This window comes from Electrophorus electricus, chromosome 13 (assembly GCF_041902795.1).
Source record: "Electrophorus electricus isolate QZ-2024a chromosome 13, ASM4190279v1, whole genome shotgun sequence".
NCBI lineage: Eukaryota > Metazoa > Chordata > Actinopteri > Gymnotiformes > Gymnotidae > Electrophorus > Electrophorus electricus.
The window spans coordinates 17,212,287-17,233,054 of NC_137509.1; the positions used below are offsets into that span (position 1 = coordinate 17,212,287).

The 20,768-nt window shown below is 43.0% G+C and overlaps 1 protein-coding gene across 6 annotated transcripts in view; it reads right to left on the reverse strand.

The window, feature by feature from the left end:
* lpin2 (lipin 2) overlaps window positions 1-20,223 on the reverse strand; it is a 20,609-nt gene extending 386 nt beyond the window's left edge. Inside the window, exons 1-19 of one of the 6 annotated variants that reach the window (XR_014115942.1) lie at window positions 17,739-18,032; window positions 14,293-14,493; window positions 11,539-11,634; window positions 10,994-11,295; window positions 10,739-10,846; window positions 10,433-10,634; window positions 9,950-10,319; window positions 9,472-9,571; window positions 9,039-9,226; window positions 8,813-8,906; window positions 8,529-8,691; window positions 7,860-7,945; window positions 7,350-7,500; window positions 5,775-5,923; window positions 4,557-4,643; window positions 4,238-4,390; window positions 3,681-3,795; window positions 2,829-2,932; window positions 1,163-2,429 (exon numbers count right to left, since the gene is read on the reverse strand). Coding sequence is in view for 5 of the 6 variants with exons in the window: in XM_081694934.1 (XP_081551060.1) it covers window positions 2,282-2,429; window positions 2,829-2,932; window positions 3,681-3,795; window positions 4,238-4,390; window positions 4,557-4,643; window positions 5,775-5,923; window positions 7,350-7,500; window positions 7,860-7,945; window positions 8,529-8,691; window positions 8,813-8,906; window positions 9,039-9,226; window positions 9,472-9,571; window positions 9,950-10,319; window positions 10,433-10,634; window positions 10,739-10,846; window positions 10,994-11,295; window positions 11,539-11,634; window positions 14,293-14,493; window positions 17,739-17,846 (2,925 nt within the window). In the remaining variant the exon portion in view is untranslated. Of the gene's footprint in view, window positions 1-31; window positions 2,430-2,828; window positions 2,933-3,680; window positions 3,796-4,237; window positions 4,391-4,556; window positions 4,644-5,774; window positions 5,924-7,349; window positions 7,501-7,859; window positions 7,946-8,528; window positions 8,692-8,812; window positions 8,907-9,038; window positions 9,227-9,471; window positions 9,572-9,949; window positions 10,320-10,432; window positions 10,635-10,738; window positions 10,847-10,993; window positions 11,296-11,538; window positions 11,635-12,168; window positions 14,494-17,738; window positions 18,033-19,916 lie in introns of those variants that run through there. The other 5 variants (XM_081694936.1, XM_081694934.1, XM_035520026.2 and 2 more) reach the window with 5 other exon arrangements.
* Between the last annotated feature and the right edge of the window lie 545 nt (window positions 20,224-20,768).

Here is a 20,768-nt window from a genome sequence, read left to right on the forward strand (position 1 = left end):
AGTGAAAAAACAAAATGTGGACTTGATCGTCAACATTTGTAGTAAATGCTTTTTAATACATTCTTTGTTTCATAAACATAGAGCAAGTAACATTTAAATGTGTTCAGGATGGTCAGATGGTAAATATCAAATGTTAAAGCTAACAGAAACCAAGAGCATTTTCCAATAAAGCCCCTATATCAAGAAATAAAAAAAAAAAACCAAAGCATGAGGGCAATGACGAATAATTGTCAGCATTTACTGCAACAGATCCAAAAGAATAGCTTTTGTTTAACCATACGTCTGAAATTCACACAAGATGAGTGTGCTCATCCCACACAAAAAGCATCACTTTCATAGAAAGAACGGGATCGTTGTTAATCCTTAACAGACAGATTTCACCTCTATCATTAACACAGACAAAATACACGAAAACAATTCAAACAACCTTGGAATGCGCATTTTCCCCCCTCAAATAACTACCCTTCAACACCGAAAAATGTTCTACCCTAAATAAATTAGCTATTGTGCTCCAAGTTTATGTGCATGTCTACTTAAACTCGAACACATGGTTTATGAAACTGCGTGAGCGCGATGGACCTAGGACAAATATATCCATTTCCGTAACACCAAGGCAAAGACCAACTTATCTTGACAAGCAACTCACGAGTAAGACATACTTCAGTTGGCCACAGGTGGACTTTAGTCTACATATGTCGACAAAGAACTCATTTGATCCCTCTCACACAAAACAGCTAGAACTTCCTGCTGAAAGCACAGAAATATTCTCAGAACATGGTGGTATTATTGTAAAGAAAGATATACAAGTTTCCTTCTTCAATACAAAGGATGAAAAGAGAAAACTCTTAAATTTCTCCATTAATCTTCCAAGCACCTAAAATGATCTCAAATGTCTGTACACACGCGCACGCCTGCACACAATGTAAACTGCTAATGCAAACGAAGGTTTCTCACTAATGTCAAAGCTAGTTTAGAGAGTGCTTTAGCTTGATAATTCTTTTCCCAAACCAGTGGATGCATGTGTTTATTTTATTAATTACATATATTAATCAGGAGGATTTACATGCAGTGCCACTCAAAAAAAAAAAAAAAAGTAGTATCCTATGTATAACTTATGTATATTCTAAAACTGTTCGCACAAATCACCGAACAACTTACTCACTTGCCAGCAACATGGCAGTTCCTTCCTTGCTTAAGTGCAATGTGAGCTGCAGCGATCTTTTAGCGGCTTCTGAAAGTGCGATCGGTAAGGCATCATAAAGCAGCCGGACTGGCAAGTGGGGAATGCCGCCACCAATGCCTGGAGTGCAGCCTCGCTGACCACTAGCCTTCCTTGGGGACTGCTAGCCTTCCTTGGGGACTGCTAGCCTTTCTCAAGGTCTCGTGCCTTCTCGTTGAGCGTGCCCTTGGTCTGAAGTTGCAGAATGAAGGTAAGAATACGAGCTCTGCAGCATTCTGGGCAGCCTCAGCTCACACCTTGATGTCTGACGATGTACACTCCACCAAGACACTCCACCAAGCATTCACCCACCACGTATGAGAGGCAGTGCACGTTCATAATTATAAGTATCTGTACAACAAATGAGTCATTGTTAAAGAACTAAATAAATTAGTATTTGTAAATAAATATGTCGGTTAACTATTTATTATCTGTGATGCTAAACACCATCTCCACGTTCTCGCTTTTCAACTTCATGCCTAATTCTCCATTCCATATTGTACACACCATATCATTGCACACTCAGTGACCACTTGGGCCACAGGACTGTAAACACTAGCCCACTCTGGACCACCACAGCTGGGATAAACATTGACATCGGAGTGAAATGGACTTTAGCAGCTAAATGGTCCATCATAAACAGATAAGAGCATCCTCTTCATTGCTCCAGCTCTGTACTCCAGTGTCCCAGTGCTCAGGCAGGCTTATCCCTGTGGGATACTGTGAAAAACTGTACCATCAACACTCCCCCAAGTTCAGCTTGAGAACACTTCCACAGCTCTAGAGCTGTCCTGGCTGGGATAAGAAAGTATGCTTTGGCTCAGGATTTGGAGAGTTGTTCAGAGCAGACCAGAGTGCCACTCAGAGCCCACTACTGGCAAAATGGATGTGTGAGATCAGGTTGGAGCTATAGGTAGTTAAGACTTTAGAGTTGACCACAGTACTCAGACCTGGAGACACATGACTTTTAGCCAGATCATGGAAAAGGACAGGCATGTTTGGTTTGTGCGGGCAGGTGTTTTCGGGCTGAAATCCCTGCTGGGCGGAGTCCGAGAGCATAGCCTATGAGAGCAGGTCGTCAGGGTTTATTTCGGGGATGGGCTGCCTCCAGAAGCAGAAGGAGCTGAACTCAGGGAAGGTGAATGCAGAGCTCTGTTCTTTAGTGAGCAGGGGAAACACATGCTCCACCAGCTCACTCAGCCTGCTGTACCTGCATAGAGACAGAAGAACGACCCAACATACACACTGAGATACAGCATTCTAGAGCAGTGGGCAAAGTTCAAGCTCTTTGAGATCTACCTTGCTTCAGCATTTAGCTCCAATACCCATCTAACATCCCTGGTCCTAATCAATGTCATCACAAAGCTCTAAATGACTGGACTGGTATTAGACACAGACATGAACAAGAAGGTTCATATCCAAGAACACAGTTGGTGCGCACTCTTCTACAACACTCCATAAGTTAAAACAATGGAAGAAGTACAACAAAAGGAAGTACATCATCAGATAACGCAAGCCTTTCTCTCGTAACCTTGTTATCTACATCTCGGGGCCCTTGTCTGCAGAGGCACGATGACGTTCCCATTACAGATGAATTGGATGTACTCACGAGGACTTGTTGCCCTTGGTCTGCTCTTGAATCAGCTCTCCTTTGGGGTTGACGGTGAAGATCCGGCACACAGGAACTCCGACTTCCTTGTAGGCAAACACGTCCTAGAATGAGGGAGCCAGGATTACACCACCAGACATAGAAAATCCAGACAAGTCTTTCCCCCCCAGGACACAAACATGACACAGAAATTTCCTATTTGTGTGGACAAGACTTTGACAGCAACAGGGGCATTCATTTGCTTATGAAATAGATGTGATCACGTCTGTAGACAAAGCCAGCGGCTTATGAAGCTGTCCCCCACCCACTTGGAGATGGAATATACATATCTAAAAAAAAACTGGACGTCGGACACTTTGTTACTTCAGTATAAGGGTTGGATCATACATGAGCCAATATATATTCATTGCTGAGAAGTTTTCTGCAATTGCCCCACATGTCTCAACAGAATATCTTGCCCCCTGCAGGTTATGATGGTCATTACACTGGTGTAGTAATCACTGATGGAACTCCACCTGCAATTTCCACTTGTAAATTCACACAGCCATTCTGTTTAGCAGATTGTACATAAGAAAGAAAAAAATGAAAAATGTTGTAAATAGGAATGACCATAATCAATATATGAATAGAATAATTTAATTGATATGAATGGGACAATAATATTTTGAGCACAGCCCACCCACAACCTCTTGTTATCCAGCAAATGGCCTGAGGCGACCCAGCAAACAGTGCAGACCAGAGTGGGTGGCAACAGACTTAAACCATGAATCCACACACTTTCCGCCAGCAGCTTAGGCCAGATCCTGACAGTATTAACCAGACTTAGAGAGAGTGCTCTGCAATCTAACTCACATTTGTCCTGTTTCCAAATGCGGCATAGAAGGGATGCTTGTTGGGGTGGAACAGGTTCTTGATGTCAGTAAGGCATTCGATCTTGAAAATTTCTGGCTTCTTCTCAATCACTTCTCTGCAAAAGCAAATGAAGTTACAAGTTACACAGGCATCATAGAGGAATTTGTTTTTACAAACTAAGTCTCGACAATATAAAATTAAAAGAAGCTATTCAGGAAAGAACATTAAAAACATTATGCAGGTATGGAAGCCTCGATGCACATAAAGCTGCAAAAAATACACTTGATTGAGGAGGCTCATCTTACCTATCTAAAAGTATCTATATGGTAGAAAAGTCCTGTGACACTGAAAGAAGTGGCACATTCTCCCTCTTCCAGTCAGAATATGCTCATTCTGACAGTACATCTTATTTCATCATGCCACCCTGCCTCATTTCACCATACTTACTTCACTGAACACAGACATTCTAAATATAGCAATATTAAGCAGTCTGAGGAATACCTACTGTTGCAACTGTATTTCAAGTTTTAGGGCATTTTTGTGTGTGTAAAGGGTACCTGTGAAACGCAGAGAACAAGCTGCTGGGAGAAAGCATGAGGGGCCCGCGGGGCAGAATGGTGCCACCATCGTTTACCCAGTGCAGATACCCTCGAGTCATGTCGGCCATGCCGATGGCCCTCGCTGAACAGTAGAGGAACTTATAACCATTCCTGCAAAGCACAGAGCAAAACAGAAACGATGAGAAGAAGCAGAATTACAACAGTCAGACTCCTGGTCAATCCACTGAATGGTTCGTGGTGAGCTGACTTTTCCAAGACTGGTAGTGGGTACCTGATGACGAAGCATAATTAGATGAAGCAGACGCGATATACTCACTCAGCCACTGAATGGTAGAGCTTGGCGATACCCTGGTGAGTCCAGTCCTTCCCCAGCTGAGGTAGGATCTGTCCAAACACGTCCGATCTGGAAGCGCCAACACAGACACCCACACGAGTAAATAAATAAACCAAAGGCTCAGAGGTGTCCGTCCTCGCAGCTCTTTCCCAACTCTTCTAAATATAGCCACAGAAGTGTGTGCCCCCACCCCCAACTTTTTTTTCTCTTCAAAATCCAGAGTTAAAAATGCAGAAAAACGTTCCAACGTTTGGGCGCAGCTCAGACTGTGTCGCCGGCTAATGAGGACCCTCTCCCTGATTTTAGCGTTTTATCTGCTGTACAGGCTGGGTGGCAGTGCGGGAGAGCTGGGCGTAAATTGGCTCATTATGGCCACATCCTCCTCCCGGTCCAGGCTGCGGGCCTCGCTCGCACCCCGCCACGGGCCGCCCGGCACCACCGCCGCTGTACAAGCCTCATCAGGCGCCGCAGGGCCGTTGAGATAATAAGCGCCAGTCAACTTAGAAAGAAAGAAAAAAAAAAGGAAAAAAAAAATCCTGACTTTTTTTTTTTTTTGATGTTGCCGCCCACCAGCTCTGAGGAAGGGAGTCAGGAGGCGGCAGATGTCTGCTTGCACTGATGCGCCGCTATTACAGTTGCCTTTGCGGTAATTAAAAGCCAAAGAAGACAGACTGGTGGCAGGCTAATATTAGTGCAGTGAGCGCCATCAAACTTCAAAAAACACAGTATCTTACACTGAGCAAGTTTCCATGTTCAAGCAATGGCTGCGCTACATAGAGCTGTGATAAGAAATGGGCATGCAATATTAATAGCATAAGTGGATTATTTGGTCATGCATTCGAATGCTTTTATCCGTGATATCATACTGGCTTAAGACTTTGGCAATGGCCTCAGTGGATCTACTTAATGTGGAGTCATTACAGCTCATTATTGCTAGCAGTGTACTTTTACTGGGTAGTAGATGGATATTGCACCCCACTACTTGCAAAATGGCTTTTCCTTTTCATTAACAGTCACCAAAGGTAATTGCCCTGAAAATGCTTCAGTGAATTTACACTTCGGAAGCTCCAATCAAGAGTCACTTGCAGCTGCTCACCATGAACAGCAAAATATGTAGATTTATGTCATACTCTGCTTGCCACTGCTTTCCCCATTCTGGAGGCTATGAACATTTCAGTCCCAAATAAAGGAAGAACATACTTGGTGATTGTGCCATCGATGTCAGAGATGACGACTTTATCATCCCAGTTCCACAGGTAGATGGTGCCCTCACAGCGGCACGTGCCCTGGTACTGTGTGGTGATGCTGAAGGTGACATCATTCGGCCCCTCCTTCAAATTTAGGCTGGCCTGCAAGATGCAGAGGCTCGCATGACATCACATTAACCTTGACTTTCCCTGCTGAAATAGGCATTCATGCTACACATTGAAATCATCATTAATACAACTCATATCAGAGTCTTGTATACAAGGTCCACCTGCCACAGTATATGGAAAAATGAAATTTTTGAAATTTACTAATTTATATACATTATAGAGCTGTGCTTTAAAATAGTTTCTGTTAAATGTATAAAGTGACAACTCAGACAGCTGTAAACTCAGTGTAAACAGTACAAACTAAATCATATCACAGAACAAAGGAGTGCCCATTTTACTGACGTTGAAATCCATATCTCCTGCTTCGCTGGACATTGTGCTCTGATATTTTATAACGGTGACATGCCAAACGATCAGACATTAGCATATGGTTTGGCATTTTGAGCCGTGCTGGACCTAGAATACCCTGTTAAAGCACGTCCAACACTAAAGTAAAGAATAGCTACTTCTGCCTTTACTTTTCTCTGTTAAACAAAGTAAGTGAGATGTTCAGTAAGACAGGCTAAAGTCATCCCTGCTCTAACTTGTTTTATTCTAATTAAGGTCTCATCAGTTCTTTGATGAGCCATCATCTGTTCAGAAGCCAGGAAAAAAAACTGCAATGAGAGCTCTTCTCCACGCTACATGGTATCAAACCCTACGAAGGCTCGTAGGGTTTGATACCAGTCTTAAATGTAATAGAGTATTACATGATTATGCACTTTCTAATGTCAGGTATTGGGTGTTTCCTCTCTCGTCTCATCTTCCCCAACACAGTGGTGACATTGTCGCGTCAGTTTTTAACCGTCAACTAGATCATTAGAACCCGTTACTTATAGCATATTATATGTCAAGCTGATCAAAGACTAACAAGCGAACTGGAGATGGAACAGTGGTATTCCTGATGTACACTTGGCAGGTTACCAAGCAACAACATGAATATTCATGAGCCAATCCTTTGCTGATTGTTGCTTTTGAGAGTGAGTTCAAGAATGTGATCTGTGATCAGTATTGGCCACATTAAAAATATAATGTGAGAAAAACAAATTTGAAAATGAAATGGAACTGAGTACTTTGGTTACATTCACACCGTAAGCCTTGGTTCTCTCTGACCCAGGGAACAAACACTGCCTTCTGGCCAACTGTTGCCAGTATGTAGCCAGGAGGGGGAGCCCTTATCCAATAAAAAAGGCCTTTACTGGGGCATTACAGGGGCATTTCAGAATAAGCTAGTAATGGCTCATTGTCAGCCTTTAGCAGGGGTACTAGTGTAGGATGTGTTTCTTTTCTGGACTTTGAAAGGCTTGAAAGGTTCAGCATTTTTTCACACCACTCGTGTATGAGCAGAAAGACTAGAGCAAACAGTTTTCTGAACAACTGCCTGTGACCGTGACACATTAAGAGAGTGACGTGGACTTACGATCTGGTCAGAGGAGAGGCGCAGGGACTTGCGGTAGGAGTGCGTGCCAGCCTTGGCCTGGGGCTCCACCTGGGCTGAGCGCTCCAGAGAGGCAGCCGCCGCACTCACCTCTTTCCCCTCCTCATCGCTGGATGAGTCTCTGGACTCCACCCTGGATGAGCAGCAAGCCCCCAGGTCAGTGGAGCACATCAATAAACACCCCCTTGTGATCACTGAGATCCCCAGACCATGCCTGAGACTGGAGCCTAACAGAAACTAGGCTAGTTTGTCCTAGTTTGTTCATCTCCCTCAAGGCAAATAAGCCACTCTGGTGGGAAATTCCAGCCAGCAGCTTATAGGAAAAACTATACGAAAAGACAAGGCCAATTAACTTCAGCAAACAATAAGAGAGAGTGATACATTTGGTTTCCTGTTCACATACAGTTTAACAAGTTTCATTTGTCTGAGGTTAATGGCCAGTTCTTACAATCTACACCTTAACACACAGGGCTTGCTGACACACTGACTCACTTGTGGGCATGGTTATCGAGGGAGAGGGCGGAGCCCCCCTCGTCTAGTGGTTCCTCCTTCATCTCCAGCTTTCCTGTGCTCTCAGACTGCATAGAAGGAGGGAAAAAAAAAAAAGTGACCACTTTACAATCCAGTCAGACGAAAGGAACAAACCCCTTAGATGGGAGTCTTTGTAGGAACTTTAGTTGCATCTACTGCAACATGGTGCTTGACGCAGGAATGCAGACACACTTGACCTCTGTGCTGAGAAATGCACAGTTCTATACTTTCTTAATGAAGGCCTCAGGCATAATCAGCTTGCCAGCTCCTTTTCGATCTGTCAGCAATGTCTGTGAAACTCCGCACTAATCCCCAATTATAGGGTGGGAAAGAAGGCAACATGACGGGTGAGCTAATGAAGACACGTTCAAGGGAATAAAGGCACTTCAGAGGCTGTGGCTCTCTGCTAAGAAGTCACTTATCTTTCTTTGAGCCAGCAATTAAAGAAATGTCTCACCTAGTACCTGCAACAGGTCAGCTAGCTTGCACTCTAGGAGATTAAAGACCATTTAATGTTTTTTGCAGATGCATGCTGTGAAAATTAAAGGCTGTGTTGAAAAAGAGGGTAAGTCATCACGGGAAGCTGAAATGGCCTTCAAACACCATCATACAATTTGTCATCAGAATTGCCTGTTTTACGGTGCTGTCTGCTCTTTTCCTCCAGAACCACCAGCGGCCAGACTTCTTTGGCATCTTCTCTTTAACCCAGGCCTCCTCTGTAGCCTTGGGCAAGTTCTTCTGGAAAGCCTGCAGGCTCAAAATTAATGGTGCAGCCAATGTCCAATTGTAATATCTGAAGGGGGCAATGAAAAAAGATTCTTAATTAAAAAAAAGAATAATACATTTTTAAAAAATGACAGTGCAGGGGAGTTATGGGGTGGGGAGCTTTTAATGTTTTATAAACCCATCCTTACCTGTTTGCTATTTTCACAACCAAATTGGGATTGTCTATAATGGCTGGATTTTCAGCAAATTCATGGTAGGTGATGATATGCTCCATGAACTTTTCTATAATAAAGAGAGGGGGGCACAAAAACGCATTGTGTTAACCAGGAATTACTTGCATTTCACCTCAGAGTGTATAGTACTAAGAGTTCCCACAGGACCCATGTCTCCATGTATGGCTCGTGTTCTGTATACCTTTGGATATCTCTGCATTCTCACTGAGCCCCCCACACAGAGAGAGTGTGACGTCAGGCAGGTCTGAGGCAGAGTCAGACAGGCATTCTGTACCACTGTCAGCTGCAGCACTACCCACAGACTGGGGAGACTGTGAACCTGAACGAATCCCTGAGTCCATCCAGTGCTTGGAGCCAGAGTCTGAGTCACTGTGCACAAACATACACACAGAAACACACGCACACAGTCGTCGTTTCTAATGAGCTCCAAGACAATCCAAGGAGTGATGAGTATGTTCAAAGAAGTTGGTATTAAAGGTCAACCTAGCACTGCCATGAAGACAGTTATACAAGCGAGCGCTGCACTTTTACTTTAATATGTCTGTACATAAAAAGGCATAACAAGGCATTTTGCAAAACCATATGGTGTGGAAGTTATCGGCCTTTCTGTGTACCTCTTAGGAAAGTAGCGGGCGGCCACATCAGGCTCAAGGACATTGAGATCATCCAGGTAGATGTCCTCAGGGCCCTGGTGCTGACTCCTCTTTGGGACACCTGAACAACAAACAGAAGCAGGTCCCTAACTGAGCTGTAAATAGTAAAAGTACAGAGGTGTCTGCTCTGTCTTCAGCAGGAGTGTGCTGCTGTAGTCTTTTATTCAAAGAGTACTCTAACTGAACAAACACAGCAGGGTTTAAGCCACTACCTCGCAGCCACACACTGTCTGATTAAGGCTGGCTCTCTTCAGGGAAGAGAAAAAGAAACGCTGCGCGTTACCCACTAACTAAACTGCTGCTTCTTTGCACTTCTGGCCTTCATTTGGGAACTGAAGGTCCCATTATATCTGCTTTATAATGGCCAACTGAGTTCATGATGAAGTGTTTGTTAGACAGACCGCAAGCTTCCACTGAAGTACCAATGGTGTCAACCAACCTTTCTTCTTGGTAGGGGAATCGGTCTTGGGGCTGGCATCACCCATCTCTCCACCCATGGCGCCAGCAGCAGTGCTGGGGGCAACACTGGGACCCAGAGCAGCAGTGTTGGGCTCTGCCGGGGTGGAGGTGGCCACAGCAACACTACCCAGCACATCCACACAATCAGAGAGTGCGAGAGGTGTAACTGGAGTGCGGGGCTCAGGTTTAACGATGGCACACACAGCCACAGGCTCCACGGGCATCAGCCGGCATTGCCCATCGCTCTCTGGGTCCATGGCCTCAGAGCTCAGGATCACCCTGAAGTGAGTGTTCTCCGACGGTATTATAGTCACAGTCTTCGGCAGCTCCGCCTTCTCCTTTTTAGCCACCTGCTGGGAACATTTTTGAGCTCAGCCAAGCGTACAGCTCCACGTTTGTACACAAGGTTTGGCCGACTTCTTATTCTAGAAGGTTGCCAGTTTACGTTATGCAATTACGTAACTGCAAACCTCATGGGACTGCAAGGACACGGGGGGGTGTTTTGGGAGACTCTGCTGGAACGTGAGCCGACACATACCCTGGTTGGCTCTGGTAATTCCCCCCATGTCCACTGCATGTGAGACTCCATTTTGAGCATGCTCTCTGAGGGGCGGACCACCAGCTCAGAGTCACTCTTGGGGGAGAAGGTCTCTGACATTGCATGACTATGACGGAAAAATGACAAATATGCAGAAGAAATGACTTGTGGCATGCCATAAGTGGTCCAGGTCTACACATGCATACATGTTCGAGCTAAATAAACACCTACGTGTCTGAATGCGACAAGTCTCCATCTGAAAAAGGGTAGTTCTCTGGGGAATGTCGAATCGCTGGAACCCTGGGTTCAACCTCCTTCACTGTGTTAATTGAAGGTGAACTAAAAATATGATGTTATTGAAAAAACTGATTAATTTATAGTACATCACCAGAGGATTCGCAGAATATGTGCCCTTTCTAATCAACTGTTTTGGCTATAGGAGAATGTTAAAAGTACATGCTGGTCAAGCGTGGAATTACTACTCACCGTGTGCTGGCAGGAGCTTCCTCATCTGAGCTCAGGTCCATCTCAAAGATCTCCTCTGCAGGGGCAGAGGAGCAAACAGAAGCGGGAGGTGTTAGCTCCTCACGCCGAGGGTCTCCTTTATGCTTCTTTCTCCGCCTCTTCTTCTTCTTGGCGGTGCCGGTGCTGGGCACAGGGGGCTCGAGAGGCTCATCGGGGTCCAGGGCGTCATCCTCTTGGGCCTGCATCTGGCCTCGCTCCCCGATCCAGAACATGTGACTCTCAGTGGGGATCGGAGAGGTGGCCAGGTGAGCTGGTACAACCTCCTGATTTACATGGACAAGAGGGCCAGGTCAAACTCACTTTAAACTTTAGACAAGCACTGAAAATATCCCGTTACATCAAGTTTCTTAATATGAGTACATTTAAATGAAGCAACATTTAAAATTAATCTTTAAGAAGAAACATTAAAGAACACATTCTCTGGAGGCAGTTACATATTTGATCCAATCATCTTTTCTATGATTAATCTTTGTCAGATTAATTATCTGATCAGTGAAGATACTCACATCCTGCACCTCCGTTTCCTGTACAAAGAAAGCTTCCCCATTGTCTCCAAGCTTCATGTGTAGATCCACTGACTCCCCATTTATTTCTATGTCAATCTAAGAGAATTCAATACCAAATGATACCTTAGATTTAGTGAAGCCTACAGAAGAAGGATTTAAATTTATTATACTTAGTGTTGATCAGACTACACATCAAACACATTAAAAGTGTGCTGTATCCAGGCACAGACTGATATGAACTGACATGTAGTATGCCATTCCCTTCTGCTTTCCATCAAATGAATACAAACTCAAGTTAATAATGGCCTCATGCGATCATGCTGAAACTGTGTGGGTGATATGGGTACAGTCAGTGTCTACTGGGGAAGATCATTCCTTAGTGATTGATTTAGGAATTTTTTTTTGGTGAAACATTAATCATACAGTGAAACATTAAACTTACAGTTTAATTGATAAGACAAGAGAAATTATTCTTTAGTTTTGAAACGAAACAGTGGAATAAATGTAGCCAACAAGAAAGTTTGGAGGCACAAATAAGCATCTTGGAAACTAAATGCTGATATCACACACATGCACCAAACCACATCAAATGATCTCAGACACTTCCTCAAACAGTTTCTAATGACATACCTCTATTATACATAGTCAACAGAAGTTGACAAAAGCATATTGTGTGGCTAACAGTGCGTCGATGACGGACAGTTGACTGTTGAGCCAGCAGCACGAGTTTTGCGTAGATCAGGTTGACACCTCCAGTAAGTCGAGCCCTTGGTCCACGATTAAGCGTGCATCTATAATGACTGGCTCAAAGGCACACAATGCCTGTGATGGCCGTTCTGTTCAGCGGTCCTCATATGAGCCGAACCATAATCGAGGAACGGGGCCAGGTCACGGAAAATGGCCAGCACACCCACAGCCGGCAGGATCGGATCACACACCTGACAACACACTCGCATATTCAGGTACACACTCAGCTTTCGACCCACACATGTTTATTGGCAAAGCCAGGACTAATCCAAGACATCTAGAGACTTATTTTGGCCTCCACTGCAGAATCCACTCGGTGCCCGCTCCTCTCATTTTCAGCCCGTCTCCCCCATTTAAGGGCCCATCCAGAAACCTCTCGTCTTCTGTTTCAAGGTTGCTAGGCAATTTGGGCGATGTGCGTGGAGAGATGGGTCAGAATACTAATGACAATGTGAAAGATGACCTGGGTTGATTCTCAACCAGAGCACTCCAATATGTCAATCCAGGAGAGAAAGCTGCAAGGCCAGAGCAAATTAACGACCACTCATGTTGGAAACATAAATGACTGGTTCCTATCGATGCTCAGGATTTATTCTGCCTTCCATCACTTTGGTGAGCAGATGAGTTCAAACAGAGATTACTCTTAAGAGTTACAAGCAGGGCTCATAATCCATGAAAACGGATAAATAAAAACAGCTAAGTCATTGGGTTGCTGTTTATATGATCACTGGATATGCACTAAACAACTGTGTTCAGATTACACAATAAAAGAACAGGCCAAACTTTTGGTTCTATTTGAGGCTCTGAAAAGCTTTTCAAAGAGCGTCAAGAAAAAGAAATAAAAGTCACCTCAAGACTCCTCATTATATCAGTAACCTTGATGGTACTATCCCACTCTTCCTCTGCCAAGCACCTCTTATTCTGAGAAACCTGTTGCCATAGCAACCACTCCTTCTCTTTTTCTAAGCCTCTCCATACTTCCCGCAGGTTGAGAGAACTGCTTTATCCCCCACCATTTCCATTTTCTTTCCCCAAGCCTCATTTGATGTATGTTAGCTATATGCAAAAACACCTGCACATGTTGTTCAACTATATGGAGATGCCTGTTAAAGCTACAAGCCTGCCATTATGAAGAATTTATCATTAACAACAATCTCCTTCACAACCCCCCCCCCATTTAGTGTGCATAAACGTATCATTTCCCCAGTGTGGTGCCTCACTGTTGTTCATCTTTATTGGTTGGCTATGGGAGGCTGTTATGGTGCAGTTCCTTAACTAAAATAGGCTACCTTATTTAACCTGCTCTGTGCTAAGCAGTTCATTCAGCCTACTGAATATGACACAGAAAAACGGGGCTGTTTACAGCTCTGCTGTACCTTTTACCTACATGCACAGTCACGCACAACATTTTACACACAGTCACATGGTTTCCTATACTTGCGAGAGCTGACAGTGACTTCAGTGAAAGTGTAACTATATAATCCAGCTGTAACCTTAATGAATTAATGTAAAATTGTGTCTTTGGTTTTTCAGTTTTTTGCTAGAAATATAATCCTAATGAATATACCAATACAAGTACACACACAATGTCACACACTCACGTGTATAATTCATGCACAATGTGGTGAAAGTCATTTCTCTGATGATTTTGGGGGGGTAAATCTTGCTGCCAAAAATGACCCATTTCTAACAGACAGGAGTCAAGTAAGACTTGTTGACATGACAAACAGCAGGACCACAGGTGATGAGAGCTAGCCTACTTTCACTCAACCTGTTTGTTCAGTCAGGTCAGAGGTACGAGTATAGTTGAGGATAATGGGGTACTGTGAGCACAGACCTCTGGCAAAACCAACAGGAGGACACATACAATCTAAAGGCATGCCCAGGACAACTACTGGAATGAGACCACTTGAACTCTTCAGCCCTCCAGAAGACGTGTTCCGACCTTCAGCCTTTACGCCGAGTTCTGTGCACTCCACGGCTCAGGTGCTCCGGCCCGTCACTCACCACTTTTTCCTTGGAGCGCAGCACACCCAGCTTGCCGAAGCGCACGTGGAAAGGGGAGCACTGGAAGGAGCCGTCCTTCTGCCGCACCACCACCACGTCGATGCAGCCGGACAGTGTTGCCTGGTTGATGCCCTTGTACAGCTCTTTCACTGTCACCAGCACCTGTCCTGCCAGCTGGCCCACGTAGTTCATGGTGTCTACCTGCTCAGAGACACACAAGAGGGGGCAGGAGGATGGCCTCGATGTCAGCAGTTTGTTTTTGAAAAAAATTTAGTAGTTGCTCTATAGCAATAAATGTTCCTTTATAAAAAAAAAATAAAATAAAATAAAAAAAAAGTAGTAATTCCCATAGAAGGATCATTTTTAATTTTTTTTTTAAATATCACTGTCCTGACCACAAATACTCATGATACCTTCCTTCATACACATACATTCATCAAAGTCAAGTGTGTGTGCGTTGTTTTTAAGCAGCAGTTTGGATCTGACTAGCAGTGCATGAACTGCAGCTCATTTGCACCCCCAGGCCGTGTTCACCAACTAAAGATTCACTTCACAGTTCCCCTTGGCTGGTCTTATCTGCACGCCTGCAGACATCTTATTCGATGTCAGCACATAGAAGTGGCCTCCGTGTCCCCACCCCCCAACCAAGAGACAGTGCAAGTTTAAGCAGAAGCAAGCCATGCTTGATGTTCAAACAACGATGATAAGCTGCACATTGAGCATGACAAATGAAACCATGCCTGAGAGACTATTTGGAGGAAATACCAATAACTCCAAGAACTGTAAGGTCAGAGGATGTCTCTCAAATGGCCTGTGTGAGGAATTCCAGCAACTATAATACCGTCATCCTGTCAAGCCAGAAAAACACTGTGTGGAGTATCAAGGAAAGGGGCAGAGGCCCCATGTTCTCATGTCAGACTCATAAGATCCAGCGCTTTCTTATGTAAACTGCAGTTATGTTAAAAACAGACCTATAGACAGCTGCCTGAAGAAGAGGCCAATTTGGTCTTTAAAACTGCAGTCAGCATTAATGAAAAACACTAAAACCGGTTTGAATCTGAAAACATCAGAGTCTGCTTTTTTCCAATAGAATTCTTCCTGTCATATCGGATTAGTCAAGGAAACATTGAATGTGTGTCTCATTTCAGCAGTTTGAAAAAGAGGTCCCTTTGACACCAACCCAAACCCAACAACTAAAAAAAAGAAAATCCTTTTTAGTCTAGGGCTGAGCTTAATCTGTGCCAAGAAAGCAAGCTCTAAATAGTGCTGCTGCGTTATTAAAACTAGGGCATTCACTTTATTTAGAGCCCTGCTCAACTGGGTCTTTATCAGACTTTGCACTTAGTACTAGCCTTGATTTCTTGTGCATAACAGCCAAGCTTCAGATCAAACATAAACCATATTTAGGCAGAAAAACAAGTTTCATAATAGCAGTTAACAAATGTGGGGTTTTAGAGGAGTTTCTCTGTTTTCTGTTTGCTTATGTAGATCTGCACTCCATCTCCAGTGCACTTATTTAAATATTAAAAATCAATTAAAGAAATTAATCACAGGTAATCAAAAAAACTAAACTGTGTAAAAAAGAAATAAATAAAAAATATTTTTAAAAAACAATCAGCTGATGCCAAAAATAGCATTTTATCAGCCGACCAAGCATCTTTATTTGATAAACAAGGAACAGTGGTTTAGTATAGGGAGAGATTACAACTTTTAGCTTTGACCATCCTTGACACTCAGAGAGCTGAGATCATGAACATTCTCCACAATATGGTGGTCCTCCATGTGTGTCAATTATCACTCCTCTGCAGGCAACATACAGAAGGCTATGCTAAGCTTAGCACGAGTGTCTTTGGATGGAAGGAAACTATCTAAAATTTAGATGGAGGGCATAGAATTGAAGGGAGGCTGCAGACCTTTCGTGGCTAAGCCTATTGGAAGTTAGCAAGAACTAACATCTGCAAATTACTGATTACTAAAATAGACACAAAGATCAGAACAGTAAAGTATAAAATTACTCATTAATACGTAAATAAGCATTTATTTATGACGACGATAATAAAACTAATAAGAAATAACTTACTATTTATTTTGACAACAGATACAAATAACGGACCCGTGGACACTGACCTGGCTTGACTACTAAGGTTTAAAATGTGTTACATTCAAACAACTTCCAAATACAACCATAAGCAAAAGTGCCTAACAGTTTACAACTGGTTGTGTTTGGTATGGCAGCTTACACCTATAATGTCTGACTAATCGCTTAGAAATTATATAGCTGATATAATTTAACTTAGATCTTGAGGAAGAACCTCAGAGAGCACCATACCACCAAGATCTTATGTACAGTCACACAATGTATTATGGGCTGACCCCATACAGGCTACGTACACCATGTTTCACACATTCACGCAATGGAGGGCAGAGAGTACAAGACACAGGAACTATGTGTGAACGAAAAAGAATAGGAAGCCATTGATGAGGGTTGATTTGAGAGAGGCATATTCTGAAGCATTTTTGTACTACCATGGAAGCTTATCTTGCACCCATTATCCCACATGGAGACGGCGACAGGTACACACACCTATCGCTATACGAGCATTCACTTGCTTGCCCTGATCATTCAAGGTTTGTCAGAAAAAGCCTGGCATAAAAGCAGAAAAGTGAAGCCAAAAGAACTTATTAGGGGGATTGTGACATTCTTAAAATGTTTTTTTCCTAGTCAATATTGACTATTAAAAAAAAAAAAAAAAAAAAAAAAAAAAAAAGATATAAAGAACGTCACAATCCCCCTAATAAGTTCTTTCTTAAAGGACAACAATGGATTTTTTTAAACAAACATTTTTAGTACTGCCTGCTGTCTGTCACTATAAATACTTCTTCAGATAAACTAAGGTTGTGTTTTCTTATTGTGGATCATTAATCAGACCCCTCCCCCCACCAGATTAGATGGGTGAGTATGTGAGGCATGGAAAATTCTTCTTTTTTTTTTTTAAATTAAAAACAATTTTGGCCAACATCAAGATTAAATCAACAATAGCAATCACATATTGCTGATTCGATGTATGTACGCAAGTACTCATGAGCCTGGTTACCTTTTATGGGTCTTATCAGTATGCAGGTCACAGAATTTACGTGCTAGCGATCCAACATGTTAAGATAGTGCCACCATAAACTTAAGATAGTGCCACCATATTCCCTGAAACCCTTAGAGATAAAGTTCTCAGTGTAACAAACAAATGTGAAATATCCTAATCAGTAGTGAAAGGAGAACATAAATCCTCGAAATACACCAAAAACTAGGGAAACTATATTAAATATATTCAGGGGTGGGGGGGAAATCACCTGTAACCAAAGATGCAAATTAATTATTAAATAGGTGATAAATAAATCCATGGTAAACCTGAGGTCATGTACATGCCACGGCCCAGAAACAGCTTACTCACCAAGGACCAGGACGTTTTAAGAGATGAAGAGTCATCCTGTTCACTGTTGTCTTCTTCAGTACCACTGCAGTGGGGGTCCAACTCGGCCCAAGATTGCAATCGCTTCATGACAGCGCAAAGTGTTTGTTTATGTAGTCTTCTACCTCACTCACCAAGCACATCTGTATCTCTGTCATCCTCAACGCTGCCTCAAAGACAGCCTGTACCTAGCCTTTGATTGACGCTCCCAGGTACAATCACAATCATTCTATGTGCGACATTGCTGGACATATTTTGCATAATACCATTTCTTTCACTTTTCCCTATGCATAAAGCCCAGCCAAGAATACCCCAATCAATCAATGAGGCAAAAAGACGCCCCCTCTGCAGCCAATGAGGTGGGGGGTAACGGGGGTCAGCAGCTCTGAGATAAGAGTTTTCTTGTGAAGGGCACTGTGGAACTTACTGCTGATAAGAGCCTGGGTAAAGAGGATGAGCAGAAGCCAACATCTTGTTCATCCAAAAATTCTAGTGAAATACAACTAGTGGAACCTTCTACCCAGACGTGAAATAGTACACAGATACAAATGTATTACAGCAAATTTACTGTGTCAGCTGTGCTTTATTTCCTCTTTCCCTTCTCTATAAATTAAAACAGATTACATATAATAGACCTCCACAGAGTATAAAAGCACATCCAGTTTAGGGTTCAAGGTCTTGAATACCCATGTTACTGTGAAAGCATATTCTAAGGTATTAACCAACACTTTTCTGGATAAAACTGCTATTTATGAGCTTCATAGCCAAGTATGAATATGTGGCAGGCTAATGACAGGCTAATGTTTTCACTCTATGGTTCACTCTAAAGGCACACATTCCCCAACATCAGTGTAAATGTGTGGGGAAAAATGTGTATGCATGTGTATCAAAACAAAAAACTATAGATTCACAAAAAATAAAATAAAGTTTGTGTCTTTGATTACAGATGACTTGAAATGCACAAAAAAATACTACTATTCTATTTGAAAAAGAATGCATTATTAGACCTGAAAGACAAAGTTTTCATGGCTGTACATAGCAGTGAAATTTGCCAATTAGGCACATATACTATTTTTAGGGAAAGAAATCAGCTTCAAGCCAAAAAAATATTACTAGAGATTCCATTACAGAGTAGGTAGCCAACTAGAACTATTTTGACTGTAACCGCAGACGTAATTATACGGTCAGCATTCATTTCTTTTAGTGGAAGTGAGGTGGCAGAAGAACGGTTTGATTTTTTTTACAAATATTTAAACATACTAACTTTTACATATCTATTAGCAGCAGATGAAAAGAAAGCACAGAGAGTAGAAGTTTTGTAAATGTAGCTAAATAACTTTAATGAAACTTGAAGGAAAGCAAGTTAGAAATGTAATGATTAATCGAGGCAATCCATCGTTACCATGTTAACCAGCCTTAACCGGGCAACCGTAATGGTAATCTATTTTAACTAGCTAACCTATCTTGATACCGATATTATTACTTGCTAGCAAACTTTTTAAGATAACTTTATCACTTTTATAATTTAGCAATGGTCTTTACTAAACAGTAGTCTTTCACACAGTTAGTTCGAAGTAGATAAATTACACTTAGCAACTTCAGCATTTGGTTTTCCAGTAGCAGTCAGTACCGGTAACCTAGATTAACTAACCAGTTACCCATCTACCGAGCTATGTTAGCTAACCAGCTAGTTTACCTGACACCAGAGTGACCTAACCTAACAGGCAGGGTATTTTAAACCAACACCAGAGTGACCTAACCTAACAGGCAGGGTATTTTAAACCAACACCAGTGACCTAACCTAACAGGCAGGGTATTTTAAACCAACACCAGAGTGACCTAACCTAACAGGCAGGGTATTTTAAACCAACACCAGAGTGACCTAACCTAACAGGCAGGGTATTTTAAACCAACACCAGAGTGACCTAACCTAACAGGCAGGGTATTTTAAACTAACACCAGAGTGACCTAACCTAACAGGCAGGGTATTTTAGCCCCTGTGCCCTACACAAACAGCCCACCAAACGAACTGAACTGGCCAACTGTGAAAATTGAAGTTACTCAGTCAGCAACATACACTTGAATAGCACTGTTTAAATGTTACGGAAGTAGACACATCAGTTGAACCTAAATAGTACTGTTTGTATGATGGTCGGTTACCTTATTTCAGACGCTGTAATGAGATGATAACGATGTTTCTCCGTCGCTGGCTGCGGTTCCGCTAGGCTAGCTGTGGTATCTAGGCTAGCTAGGTTAGCTACTTTCTCATTTCTGCACTTGGACCTCTCCGAGTCCAACGCTAGCTAGTATTTCCCAGCGGTAATCCGTCTAACCGAAGCCCGTTCGTATTTCGGCTGCTGTCCTCACACGTAGGCGGACTGTGGCGGATGAGCGCGGCCCATGACCGGAGGTCGGTCCGCCGCCAGCAGCACCAGCTCAACCGTCGTCAGTCACGTGGGCGCGCGGCCGCTGCGGAGCCCCTTCACGTGATGCAGAACTGTCACGCGCTGACCTGTGGCCACGTGTGACCTAGAGAGTCACACAAACCAAACCCGGCCAGGCTTAGTACCGCATACTCATGTAGCACAGGAGTCAGTTTACTCCTCATAGAGCAATCAGTGCTTTACCCCCTTTGTGAGACAAAAGTTGGAGCATACACTGGCTGTCCGCATACTCAGTTACACAAATGCATCTGTTTTATGGATTTGTGTTTACTAATGTAAACATTTTCACAGGGAGAGAATGCAATATCTGAACTGCTGAGGAGCACTCTGAACAGCCCACAAAGCCCCGTACATCTGGATAAACAGGGTTTCCTAGTTGCCCACGAAAGCCCCCATACACCTGGCCAAACAGGGTTTCTGAACAGGAAAAACACATTTTTTTCTTTTTCTTTTTGCATTACATGGCTTTATTAACTGTTGTCACAAAACAACTCTGCTTTTTTATTTAATCTATTGTTAAGAACATCACAGGCTGATTTTATACCTGACACAACAGGTATACACAACC